Genomic DNA, 13018 nt, shown 5'->3' on the forward strand with positions numbered 1-13018 from the left:
TTTGACATTACTTGTTTACAACTCTGAAGGCCTTAAGGAAAATATTGCTTAATTGAGGTTTTTAAAAACAAAGATTTTTTAAAAGAAATACAAGATTATTAAAGCAAAGAAGGCTGAATTAGTTAATCTGGATACAATGTTTACTGACAGATACAAGCTGATTCGACCTTCTTTGATATTACCTGGATTATTGAGCATGTGTCAAGGCAAAGATTATTAAAGTTTGTCTGTCAAACTAGTAACTCAATAACTGCCAGGGCTCAACAAATCAGCTACGCAGGCAACTGCGACAAGCAGCTTGTCCCAGGCTGAGGCAACCAAACCTCAACCACACTAAATCCAGAAGACACTCAAAAATGTTCGCCTTGGTTCATTTTTAAGTGCTGTGTTCACTCGGTAATGAACCATGGTGGTAACAAATGGAAATATTACTTGCCGTAAACTAATTATTAGGGATTTTAATAGGCTCCCGCTTCAGTAGGTGGGATGGCACATTTCACTGAACTGTTGTCGACATACTAGCTCATGTGTAATGCAATATAACACAACAAAAATTACATTGATATAAAAAGGTGAGAAATCAGGAATCAGGTATAACTAGTATGTAGGATTTGCACTACAATCGCCCTTCACGTTCCAAATGTTGTAGCAATGTTACAGAATGTTAAGATAAATTTGTCATCAAGGAGTCAAACAACAGTCGATGCAGAGCTTAGCATTAGCAGCTAATCCTAAACAACCAGGAAGGTGCCTGGTTGCTAAATATTGGGTTGCTTGGTTGCCCAGAGGACAACCAAATGTACTCAGCATTTGCCCATCCACACCTGACTGCAATATCAGTCTAAACTGCTCCAGATATGAGTCTAGGACTGGCACGGTAAGTCCAGTGCTCCTACCTTAATGACTGTGACCAGGAACCTCTTTTCATCCTCTTCGTGCATGGCCCCACTGATGGAGCCGATAGCCCAGCACAATGTATTGAGGTTCTTCCAGGACCATTCAGTTCCGTTCACCTGGTTGTGGAGCTTCTCTGTCATGATGCGCTCCGTGTCCGCATAGTCCAAATGTGTCAAGTAAACTGCAGGGCGACAAGAGTAATTAGTTCCATTACAGCTTTTGTTTTCCCCACAATGACTTACAATGAGTGCAATTGTAGAATTGTCTTAGAATAATCAACATTACAAGGAACTAAAAAGAGGACTCACAAAGGATGAACCCTCTGCTCCTTAACAGAAGCTTCAACATAAATCCCTATCCCTCCAATTGTGTGATATGTTGTTGTTCAGTAGGTTGTTTTTGAGTGTAATACGTTTTTTGAGTGTGTGCATTTCAAATGAACAACTGACTGGGAACAGACACAAGTTAAAAGAACAAGGAAATTAGAGAAAAAAATGCATTTTAAAGGGTTGTTGTCGCATTTGTTCATTTGAGCACTGTTGCTCGGTGGGTATTACTGGGTACAAAAAGGGAAAATGTTGACAATTAGCAGTGGGTAAGGGCCCTAGGCTACCCCAACACCAAGCCTTACCCAGGGTTTCCCTCATGTTCTTGTAGAGGTTGATGGAATCTGTGTCCTTCATGAACTCTCTGACTACCTCCCCCTGGTCATTCTCTACCACTAACACTTCCTCTGGCTTTGCCATCCGACTCACCATCAGTAGACGCACCTGCCACAGAGGATAAACACTTGTCAGTATGCACAAATGAAGCTAATGACGCGCGCGCGCGCGCGCACACACACACACACACACACACACACACACACACACACACACACACACACACACACACACACACACACACACACACACACACACACACACACACCAAGTAGTTCACTGAATGTATTCAAACAGCCAGACTCTCTAAGCTATGATCAAAAATGCAGCAAATGAGTCACTAAGTGTTCAGATTTTGACATTACAATGCACAGGTCACCTAAGTATCAGGGATGCACATTATGGCCAGTAACGCATGAAGGGCTATTGAGAGTTATGCAATGATTAAAAAAAGTCAGCACTGTTAATTTTCTTTCAGTGTCTAAAGTTAGATGTCCTTTGATGACTGCCGATTGTCATCAAGAGGGTCCTTCTGTAACTAATAACTTTCTTGGCAGCAACTCGAAAACCACCTGTCACTTGACTGGTGCCAGCTTCTTATGTGTCTTGTAGACCAAATGCTTTGTGGGTTTCCCAAACTGAATAAATGCTGCCCATTTTGACACCACAAGTCTTAAGTCTCACTGTCTCGTTGTAATACAATATTTCCAGTTCATTAGAATAAAGTGCATGGATATAAATCTAGCGCTAGTAATGCCGATAGTCTGATAGAGCATTAGTCTCAGTTGTCTCATTTGTCTCTGATGGGTACTACCACAAACAGATGATACGCTGTGACGACCCCTAACGGGAGCAGCCGAAAGTAGTAGTAGTAGTAGTCGTCGCAGTAGGGTACTACCACAACTATCAGTTCAATAAAAACATTGATTTTCAAAGCCTTGCTAGTGCCAGTTGACCATCCATGTTCAAGATCGCTGAATAAAGGTGTGACAATCTCTCTTTAAAGAGATACTCTGGTCACATGGTATTTCTGAGTTTCTTTGTTAAATTACCTTTTCTGCTCTTCTGGGGATTTGTGATGTATGGAGTTTCTTAGCATAAAAAGTTAGTTGAGGTGATTATAAACTGGGGCTTGAATGTCAGGTCTGTTTCTGATTTGGTCTACTTGTCACTGAAAACGCAGTCTGCCCCTAATTTAGCAGTGATTGGTTGAAGCACATGCACCGCAGTTGCATGACATCATCGCCACGTGACCGCAGTATCTCTTTTAAATGTATGTAGCCCAGGAGTGATGTTTAAAAAAAAATCAATTACTTCTTGTAAATCATATTTATTAAACAATAAACTGACAACAATATACAATTATGTCTGCTGTACCTTAGAGAGCACAGGAAGGTATAGCTGTCTGCGAGGTGGCACGTCAAAGTGCTGGTTGCCGGAGAGCAGAGGGGAAGTGGAGGTGGAGAAGGGGCTCTCCCTGTAGAGCTCGGCTGCCAGATGGTTCCAGTACTCCAAGCAAATTTTGAAGATCTCCGTCTCCTCCACCTCTGACACCAGAAGCATGTAGTGGAGTGCCTGGAAGAAGACAAAAGGAAAGAACAAGGCCATGGATGGGACAAATTAGAAAATGGGGTATCCATGGCACAAAATAAAAACGCCTGTCTTAAAAAAATAATCCAAGGACAACAGATGAGATTAAGTGACCAGATGTTTGAATGAACCACGCCATGTATAAGAACAATTTTATTTGCGATTGTCCAGTAGCCAAACTAAATACAAGGATATTATGGAAAAGCATATTATGCCATGCTTACCAGAAGGATCCTACTAGGCCGTAACACTAACGTAACAGAATAACAGCATTCTCTCTTACCTCCATTAATGTTTCTCTGAGGTTGAGCCGCTTCTCAATGAGCTGACCATGCTCCTTGAGGAAGGTGCAAAGGAAGAGACTGAGGTTCTGGATGAAGTTCTGCTCGTCATCCTTCCCGTTGGCATAGGCCAGCCGAATGTTGGTGTTAAGAGGAAGCATCTACAAAGAGATAAACAAGACTGAAATTCTGCCAAAACTGTTCAACTATGAGTGCACGATAAAAGGAAAATATCACTGTTACAATGATTTTGACAACTGTTGGTACCCCACCTGTTTGAGCTGACACATGGTCAGAGTGAAGAGGGTGACAAACTGTTCCTCATATTGGCTAACACTCACACCGGCAATTTCTGTCAGGCACTTCAGTGTCACATTGCGGAACATGGGGACGTTCAAGAACTGATGAACAGCAGATATAGAGGTTGAGTAAGAGACTGTTGGAACAAATTGTTTCAATGTTTGGTCAAGATTACTTTAGTTATCGTTTCATGTTGCTTTTTTCAGCATGGCTAAGAAAGCCAATGTAAGAAAATTTATATTCAAACAATCTTGATTCTCACAAGTAACATGATTTAGACCAACATGTCACATGAACTGCATCTACACACCTTATATACCAATGTGCTGATGAGTTTTGTTTCAAAAATGTACCCCAGAGGAATCCAGTTAAGAAACCGTAGAAGAGTCTCTAGTGTAGCATGTACCAAGGGGGCATTCTGGGAATTCTCCTAGGATGCAACCAAATACAAGACAAATTAACTGATGACCAGATATGAGCAGATCAGATATTGCAGAATGGTGAAAATAAATGAAGTAGACTCCACATACCATAACAAACTGGCAAAGCTGAAATATCTGGGAGAATTCATTGCACATGCTGGGGGAAAAAAAGCAAACAATAAATAAAAACATAACAGGACAGAAGACTTTTGTTTTTATTCATCTCCAGACTCAAGAAAGATTTGAAGCGCGTCTTTGACCATTCCCTCAAACTATAGTAATGTGCTGTAGTCTTTCCACTGTGTCGGTAGATAACATTTTTCATAGCGGCAATGATGTCGTCTGAAACAATGTCACCGAGATAAATTCCTAAACATTTCAAATGCTAAAAAATTAAAATAACTTAAAAGTAATACCGAGACCCAGTAGAATGTAGTAAACTAACCTGTCTTTGAGATGTTTGGCCTTGACCTGGGTCATCTGACCACTGGAGAAGTCAAAGACCTCTTCACTGAGCAACTTGAGGATGATCATGTTGTTCTGACAAAGGCTTTCACTGGTGCGGCTCGCCCCTACAATGTCACTGATAAAGGTTGGCCAGTGCTTGGGCCACTCCTGCTTCAGGATCTACAGAGAGAGGAGTACACACATTTGTTTAACAAGGCTCATTGTCCGAGTCACAACTGCCTCAAAAACGATGCCCCTATAAACGGGGGGACCAGGAGAAAGAGCGAAGACGGATCTGTGACAAACTTTCTAAAATTTTAAATGGCACATGTGAGCCTTCCTCTGTTTTCTAGGTAGAATGACTAAGCATACATTACCAGTAAAATTGTGGCAAAATACAACACTGTGATGAACAAGTAGGCCAGATATGCTAGTTACATAAGCACCGAGGAACTCACAAATATGGTGTACATGTACACATACACATTAACATTTTGCATGCATACAATGCTGGGCAGGATAGGATAGGGGAGGAGTGTGGAATCTGAGGAACCACAGTGGCTGATCCCTGAAGGCCAGAACAATGTTAGCTCAGCTGACACAGGCACTGACTCATTCTCATTGGCATTAATGCAAAGTCACTCATGCAACTGTAATCAGTCAGGCAGTATCTCTTGCACTCCTAATCTCAAGATCCCTTGCGTTTTCCTCAAGAACTACAACAGGGTTGGAGGTCGAGCTGCTTCTTATAGATCAAGTTGAGAAAATTCTAAATTTAGAAATAATCTACTGTAACACAGTTCTTGGATTGAGCAATGGGTCTGTGAATCTTAGCACTTAGTGAATTGCCCAGGACTGAAACAAACCCATACAAATCAATACCTATTTAAAGGCACTCCAATTCAACAAATATCTTAAAAGTTTTAATCCTCAACACGATTTTCCCCCTTCATTGTTTCTAAGTACCTCTAAAAATGAGATGTTACCATGTCTTCAGTCAAGGACCTGTGACACCTACTATCCTTTTTGTAAGTTTGTTTCAGTTGTGCTAGCTATCATCTTAAAAGGGTCATTTTAACTGTGGATTGCTCATTTTGAAACAAGACCTACGTATCCACTGGTCCAAGTCAAGAAAGTCTTACCTGAACAAGAATCATGTTCAATTTTCCAATGTACACCTTTTCTTTCTGAAATAAAAACAAGCCAAGAAATAATTGTTAAACAACAAACCAAAATGGTGTACCTACCCTTGCACTGGTTAGCTAGTGCAAGAAAATGCACGAATACTCCCAGCGTTTGGAGTTTGATTCCCACTGCGACCACCCATACTGTAAAGTGATGTGGCCATGTCATTGTAAAGCACTTTGTGTCCCAGAACTAGAAAAGCACACGCTGTCATTCATTCACAAATGGTTGAATTCTTACCAAATTTGTTATATAGCTTCATTATTGACCAAACACACTTCCACCATTATCAGTTTTCAATGTGTCAACATTAATATATTGGCATTATAAATTCCAGTAACTCAATTCAGTTTCGACTTAAAATCAAAATTTCATCTTACCTCAACATTTGATGCATCTGATGAAGTCTTGATAATAAGTCCAACAACATACTTTTTAATTCCTGCATACAAACAAAGGAACCAGGGAAATGACGCCGTTAACCTGCACTGAAAAATGTAATCGATGCTGACATGACGAGTTCCCTGCAGCAGGTTACTCAGTGACACAAACAGTCAAAAAGCTTAAAACTAGCTACCTCTTCCAAACCTATTCAATCAGAGTTCTGCTTTTAAAAAAAAGGGTCTTTTCATATTTAAATATCCTCACAATTCCAGTTGGTAAATACATTGATGTGGATTGCAAATGCCACTGAGATTCTGCAGGACAGAACAAGGATACAGGCAGGATCTCAGACAGTTAAGTGTAAAGTTACATTTCCCCATACATTTTCAATTTCAAGCACCTCAAAGTGTGCAGAGCACTTTAAAAATTGCGTTTCTTCCTACTTTTCCCTGGCCTTAATGCTTTCCATTCTGACCTCTGACAGCACTGTATGTGGTAGGATGTAACGGGCGGAGCCGGAAGCAATACTCTTGACACAAGGGGGGAAAAGACATACTTGCCGGTCGCCCTGCACTGGGTTTGCCACTTGAACAAAAGTCAGGCATCTACGGTCAGAAGTGGGTAAGTCTTAGGTCAATAAGGAAAAGAAATTTGGAACAGAATTAAAAAAAAAATAAAAAAATTGAGGGGGGATAGTCAACCGATCTGAAAAATCTTATTGTTTACTGCATAAATTGATATCTTAACTGATAAATGACTAATAATCAAGAACTTGAATAAGAGCTGTGAATTATATTGTTCCATCTTGTTAAAAAATGCAAAGCAAGTCTTAAGCAGTAGGTGGCAACAAAGGACATATTTACGTGAAAAAGGGGCATGTTGCACTTGTTCCAGAAAATAGAATTTAGAAAAAGTATCACAGTCCCGTTAAATGAATGAATGGGTGAGTTTACTTTTTAAATAACTTGGCACAAAGTTCATTTTAGTTATCATGATAGTCCTCTTTTCTATTTTCTTCTTTTACACAGAAACTCGATTTCTCTGTGTAAAGCAGAGGGACAGCAACCACAGCCAGTGTTCCTCCATTTCCTTTAAGATGCCATTCAGACAGCTTTAAAGGCCAACAGTATTGGCTTGTTTTGGCAATTTCCTCTCTTAGAAAACTGCCTCAGTGCAGAATCCATCCATTCTGCAGTGGCCAGTGGGAGCCAGCAGAGCAGAAAACAAACCAGCATGCTTAGTGGGGGAATACTGCTCAACTTGGAAACCGCACGTCACAACAGTTAAAAGGCGTGGGTATCAAGCCACAATGCACGTATCTTGTGATGACTGAAGCACAAATATGTCATGATTGAAACATTACCTTCACACTGATTCCTGGGCAGAATCTTCCATCTTGTTTTGATAACCGTTTCCAGAATCTGAAGAGCATAGTACTGTAATGGGCAAGGAGAGAGAGGCGTCAGGAACAAACCGTCACAATGAGTAACAAAGCTTTTGTGCATCTTAAATACAAACCTACAACAGTTTGACTATGAACTGTACCAGCCAGACAACTTCTTTAAAATGTCTAGATTGGACAGGACTCAACCACATTCTTCATGCAGATTTTTTTAAGCATACGAAGCATTCGCTTTTTATCCTTTTTTTGAAAAAAAATCTCTACAACTAATAAACTCGAACCCTGCAGAAGTCCTGCTGTTTCTCCCAGCATCACACCAGAAGGTAAACAACAGCAGACATAGCAAAAAAAAAAAAAAAAAACACAAAAAACACAAAAACAAACAAAAAAAAAAAAAAAACTAAACACGTAGCCTTGGAGCAATCTGAACATAATAAGCAGGTTGAGTCTAATTGTCTTAGGAGATACAATAGATATACAAATCATTTTAAAATGATCCTAAGCAAAGTATTAAGAGAAAAAATAAATAAAATCAACCCAATTTTCATTGCCATCAACGAAGATTACGATTTAATCTAAATCAGCCACAACACAGGCCTTGATGAGATTAAGACCTGTTGTCCCCTTTAACTGGTGTGTCTCATAAGGAACAGCAAGACCAACCACAGGTTAAGCCCTATATTATTTCCTTGGTGCTCTATAGTCAAGCATGAAAACAAAGAACTTCTTTACAAGTTAGTGTACTTATTTATCTACTGTTATTTCGGTTGACAGTGTTTCAACTGTAGGGATCATTGATCAAGAGTACAATGACTTTAAAACAATGAATGTGATGCATTAGAGAGTGTTGTTAATGCAAGGGTGGGGTATGGAAGGGAGTAAATTATGTGCTGCAGACAATGGATGCTGGGAAGATTAAAGGTGAAATCCCCTGATGGGCAGACTGACTGCATATCAATACCAGGTGTCGCTTGTAGCCATGAAAATGCTTCAGGAATCTTTCCATTTCACCTTTAACTGTCGAACAGTGCTCAAAGAAAACGTCACAAGTAGTAAGAGTGAAGCTATCAGCAGGAAAATTGCCAAATGCCTTGCAACTTTTCTTTGCTGCCAGAAGCACATCATTAAAAGGTTCCTGGGGGAAGTGTTGAGGGGATCAGAGAGGAGGGGGAGCGATGGGGGTGCACTATAAAAAAAGGAGGGAGGGGGCGGAGCCATGATCCCTACAGGTGAAATAAGAGTCGTCAATTAATGTTTCTACAATGGATCCTACTGACTGCAGCCTGCACCCTCCCTCTGTCCAGTGAAACAGATGCAATAGAAACGGATGAACAGAATTCAGTCAAAGGGAATTTAAAAAGGGTAGACCTTGTGGAGGCCTGCCGTCAAAGCCTAGCTGTGTCAAGATGCACAGGAAGACACACCCCTTTTCTTCCTATTACAAGCCATAAACATAATGGAACATTGTGATTAATATCAAAAAGTCACAACTTGAATTCATTACATTTCTTCAAAAATCATCATTACTTAAGTTATTTTCAAAAAAGCCAAATGTTTTTGAGTGCTTTTAAAATTTTGCACCGTTTAAAAAAACAAAAACAACTGGAAACTGAATGCAGAATTCAAGAGGTGTTTACCTTTTGTTTCCTCTTTTCCTCTAATGCCCTGATTTTTGGCAATTAACAATTTTGAAACTACAACAAATACTGTTGATAGATCAACTCAGACATTAGTAATGCATGTCAGTGTTAAGAGCAATCTTACAGGCAAGCAAAAAGAAAAAGGTAAATGTTTCCATCGCTTTGAGGAAGTCTTAGATGCTCTGCACTTACATGATTTCAAACTTAAGTATATAAAGCATTACTTTCCACTATGGTACATCTATTAGAATAAGGCTTGTTTGCTCTAAATCTTCCAAGAAATGAGAATCCACATCTGCTATTCAAAACTAGATTACTGGGTAGACTATTCAAAGGTGGCTCCCTTTATCAGTTGTGCGAGTGAAAGAAGTTTAACTGCTGTCAGAGGACAGGGCCATACGTTGAGATCATTTTCATAATAAAAGCTGGACAGAGAAGGAAAACAGATGTTCTTTGTTAATATTTCTTTAGAAACTCAAACTGGGCCCAATTTTCATTTCGGCAATGATATTGGTGAGTGTTGAAAAAAAAACAAAAAAACAAAAAACAAACAGGTGAAATGGAAAGAATTTCACCAGACTCAACAGGCAAAACCTTAATATGCCCATTTGGAACTCAGATTATAGCAATATTTAAGGGGCAAAGTCCACTGTCCCTCTGGCAGGTTCAGATCCAGCAGAATTTGTTTGGGGGAGAAAAAAAAAGACAACAGTTCCTGTTCAACTCAGTGGGTGAAACATGGCACTAGGACTACCAAGATTAGGGGGATTGATTTCTACCAGGGCCATCCACACTCAAAATGTATACACACACTAATGTAAGGGGGTCTAAACAATACATCCACCAAATGGCCTTCAATATATTCAATAGGCCTTTTCAAATTGTTGTTTAGAAATCCAAATAGCATACAGCTCTTCCTCAAAGCAGAGACGTGAGCCCCTTCACAAATGTTTCATGGCCTAGACCAGCCATACCTTTGTGTTCATATTCTGGGAAAACTCCAGTATGGTGTCCACTCTGGTCCAGGCATCCGGGTGCTCTTTCAAGTGTGTCAGCACTTCTTGTGCCATTCTTTGCTTTAATGAAGGAATGAGATAAGGCATTAGACAAGCCATGTAACACAAAAACTGTATCCTTATGGGGTTCGAATTAGAAAAATAAATGTGACATAAACAAAAACAAAAGCAAATTTTAGTATCATCTTAGTTTCAGTGTTAATCAGTAAACTGACAAAAAGAACAGCTCCTCTGTGAATGTGTCACTGCCAAAAAAATTCAAGTAATAGGTGCCTGGTGAAATGCAGCGTACAAATAGCTACTTTTACACCAGGCATTCAAATACATTTAAAGTAAAATCTGGGGGGGTTGAACAATAAATTGGTGTGGTTGAAGTGACCAATAAGAGACTGCACTCTTTAATTTAGTGTAACATTAGTCCATTTGTTTACTAAGGTATTGTGGTTAAATCAAGGTTAAAAATCAAGGTTGAACTCTTTTAAACCAGAATTTTACATGACAGACCTGGAAAAATTAAGCAAGCAATAGTTTTAAAATGTTCATTTCCTGCAATACCTACCTGTGGTCCCACCCCATGATATAGACAGTTCACTACATTATCCAGCAGGTTAATATCCAGTTTCTGGTTGAAGTCCAGCAGCTGCTGTGCTGCATGGTCTGCTAACATTGTCATAATTGCTGGCATAGAGCTCTGTAAAAGAAGCGGAGGGTGGGATTGAGAGCACGGGAAACACTCAACAGGCAGTCATGTGGACAGCCTGTTTAGAAGCAATTCTATACAACGACCTACTTTTTACACACCGCTGTGCCCCACCCATGCTCAGTGATCCTATACATTATGCCCATGTTATAACAAGCCTCGCAGATTGTTCAACACGCACAATACCGGTGTTATTTGCTCTGCCGGGCCCTGTTGTACTACTCAGTTTGGACGCAAATCACTCGTGCAGCTTGCAAACACTTTGTATCAGTCAGGGTTTGCACCTGTCACTTCTGCTAAGCAGACAAATGACACAGATCAATCCCCCTGAGACTACAATTGTCTGAAGGCGCATTATGGTCTGACGTACTTATGCCAAACCATATCACCAACAATTCGGCAATTCCGTTACCCACAAAACTTCCTCCCTAGCCAAACGAGAGGGTATACTTGGCAAGCCAGGCACCGTTTGTTGACTCAAAATGAAGAGACGCGGTTTTCGCACACGCCACTTTCTGACTACTGTTTAGCTACCGGGGCGCAATCAATCATCCATAATCAATGAGTCACGCATAATAATGAATGAATCATACGCAATCAAAATCGAGCGTCTAACCACACCACGTGGTGGACATGCCGGTCGACGTCACGATGTTTAGGTCCGCAGATGAGAAGCGCAATCTTCAAAAATGACCACAATTGGGCCCAGACCGCGTCGGCTATAGAAACATAGCCGATATGTGTTCGACGCCTCCGCGCTGTCGACCCCCCTGCTTTCGTCGATCACCTCGCGTGTACGCGAACACCCTCCCAGAGACTGTCGAGGTCGGACAGCCTAGTCGGTCCGTCCACCGCGACCTGCCGAAACGCTTTACGGCATCACAGGTAAGCCCTTCCCTCGCGAGCTTCCACCGTCACCGTGACAACCAGGCCACGCTCCAGCCACTCCCGCCAAGGAGATGGCGCTACGCCGGGGGGGGGGGGATCAACACCATTCAATACGGTCAGCGGAATGTAGATCTCCGCCGGAGCCGTCGTGGTAATCCTGCACCTCCCGATAATCATCCTCATAATACAAACAAGGCAGGCTGATGAGGAACTTTCTCCGCTGCGGCGGAGAGCCCGGTAATAACGCCGCGCACCGGGCTCCAGTCCAGCCCGTGTGCGTTACGACCCGTGATGGGGGTTTGTGCGGCAAGATGCAACAGCTCATCCTCCGCCAGCTTTGACCCCCCTCGAAGTGCAACTCGCGTTATCGCGGTGCTAAAACGCCAACGAGCGACTCGTTAAGAGCGGATTTGCATACGGCACTGCGATGCCACCGTCGGCGCTCCGAATGACCGTTTTCCGAAAAAAGACATAATGAAAAGGCTTCAACGGCCCCCCCAAGTAGCCAAGCGGGAATATTCCCCACACCTTTTAAAGTTACGTCGGCATTAGCAACATAATTACAGCACGACCATTTGCATTGTGCAGCCCGTTTACCTACCTAAAAGTCCGAGGCTCTGACTGAAAAAAAAGGAGAGGCTTTTCGCCCGAGAAGCTAGAGAGGGGGGGGGGGGTACCGTCGGCTCCTCTGCCGCTTTGGGTTTAAAAAGAGATGTCCTATCTCTGCGCCGTTGACTATCTCGAAATCCAGAAACGGGTGATGACTAGTAGCTGATAATAACCACCGATGCGGACTCCGAAAAATCACAATCACGGCAAGTTTAGGAATGAGCCATTCCGACACGTTTCACGAAACAAAATAAAGCTTGATTCATAAATTAGTTCTTTACTTAAATAATTTTTTGCGGCGGGGCGGTAATGGAAACGATGTTTGCCTGCGCCTCCTCTCCCCCTCTCAAGCAACTAACTCGTAACCGGTTGAAACCGGTTCAGACTGGGAGATTCCATCTCGGTTTAGTTTTCAGCCGATGGCGCCGCGGAAAGTTTGGACTGGGGTCACGCCCACCCCGCGCTGTGATTGGCGGCGCGCGTGCCGGGGGCCTCCTCGGCCGGCGCCCTATTGGATAAGCTCGGCTGTCACTCTATTTCAATTCACTCAAGCGCCCCCCACACGAGCGCTCCGCCCGTGGAGAAAAAGGAGGAC

At 41.9% G+C, this 13018-nt stretch overlaps 1 protein-coding gene across 2 annotated transcripts in view; it reads right to left on the minus strand.

The window, feature by feature from the left end:
- xpo1b (exportin 1 (CRM1 homolog, yeast) b) overlaps window positions 1-12780 on the minus strand; it is a 34539-nt gene extending 21759 nt beyond the window's left edge. Inside the window, exons 1-14 of one of the 2 annotated variants that reach the window (XM_056291309.1) lie at window positions 12416-12780; window positions 10786-10917; window positions 10185-10286; window positions 7532-7604; window positions 6165-6226; window positions 5742-5786; window positions 4598-4779; window positions 4261-4309; window positions 4041-4160; window positions 3703-3831; window positions 3433-3591; window positions 2937-3134; window positions 1529-1667; window positions 897-1078 (exon numbers count right to left, since the gene is read on the minus strand). In XM_056291309.1, coding sequence (XP_056147284.1) covers window positions 897-1078; window positions 1529-1667; window positions 2937-3134; window positions 3433-3591; window positions 3703-3831; window positions 4041-4160; window positions 4261-4309; window positions 4598-4779; window positions 5742-5786; window positions 6165-6226; window positions 7532-7604; window positions 10185-10286; window positions 10786-10911 — 1566 coding nt within the window. In that variant the 5' untranslated portion in view covers window positions 10912-10917; window positions 12416-12780. The remainder of the gene's footprint in view (window positions 1-896; window positions 1079-1528; window positions 1668-2936; window positions 3135-3432; window positions 3592-3702; window positions 3832-4040; window positions 4161-4260; window positions 4310-4597; window positions 4780-5741; window positions 5787-6164; window positions 6227-7531; window positions 7605-10184; window positions 10287-10785; window positions 10918-12415) is intronic. The other variant, XM_056291310.1, reaches the window with a different exon arrangement.
- Between the last annotated feature and the right edge of the window lie 238 nt (window positions 12781-13018).

Source organism: Lampris incognitus, chromosome 13, assembly GCF_029633865.1.
Source record: "Lampris incognitus isolate fLamInc1 chromosome 13, fLamInc1.hap2, whole genome shotgun sequence".
Classification (NCBI taxonomy): Eukaryota; Metazoa; Chordata; class Actinopteri; order Lampriformes; family Lampridae; genus Lampris; species Lampris incognitus.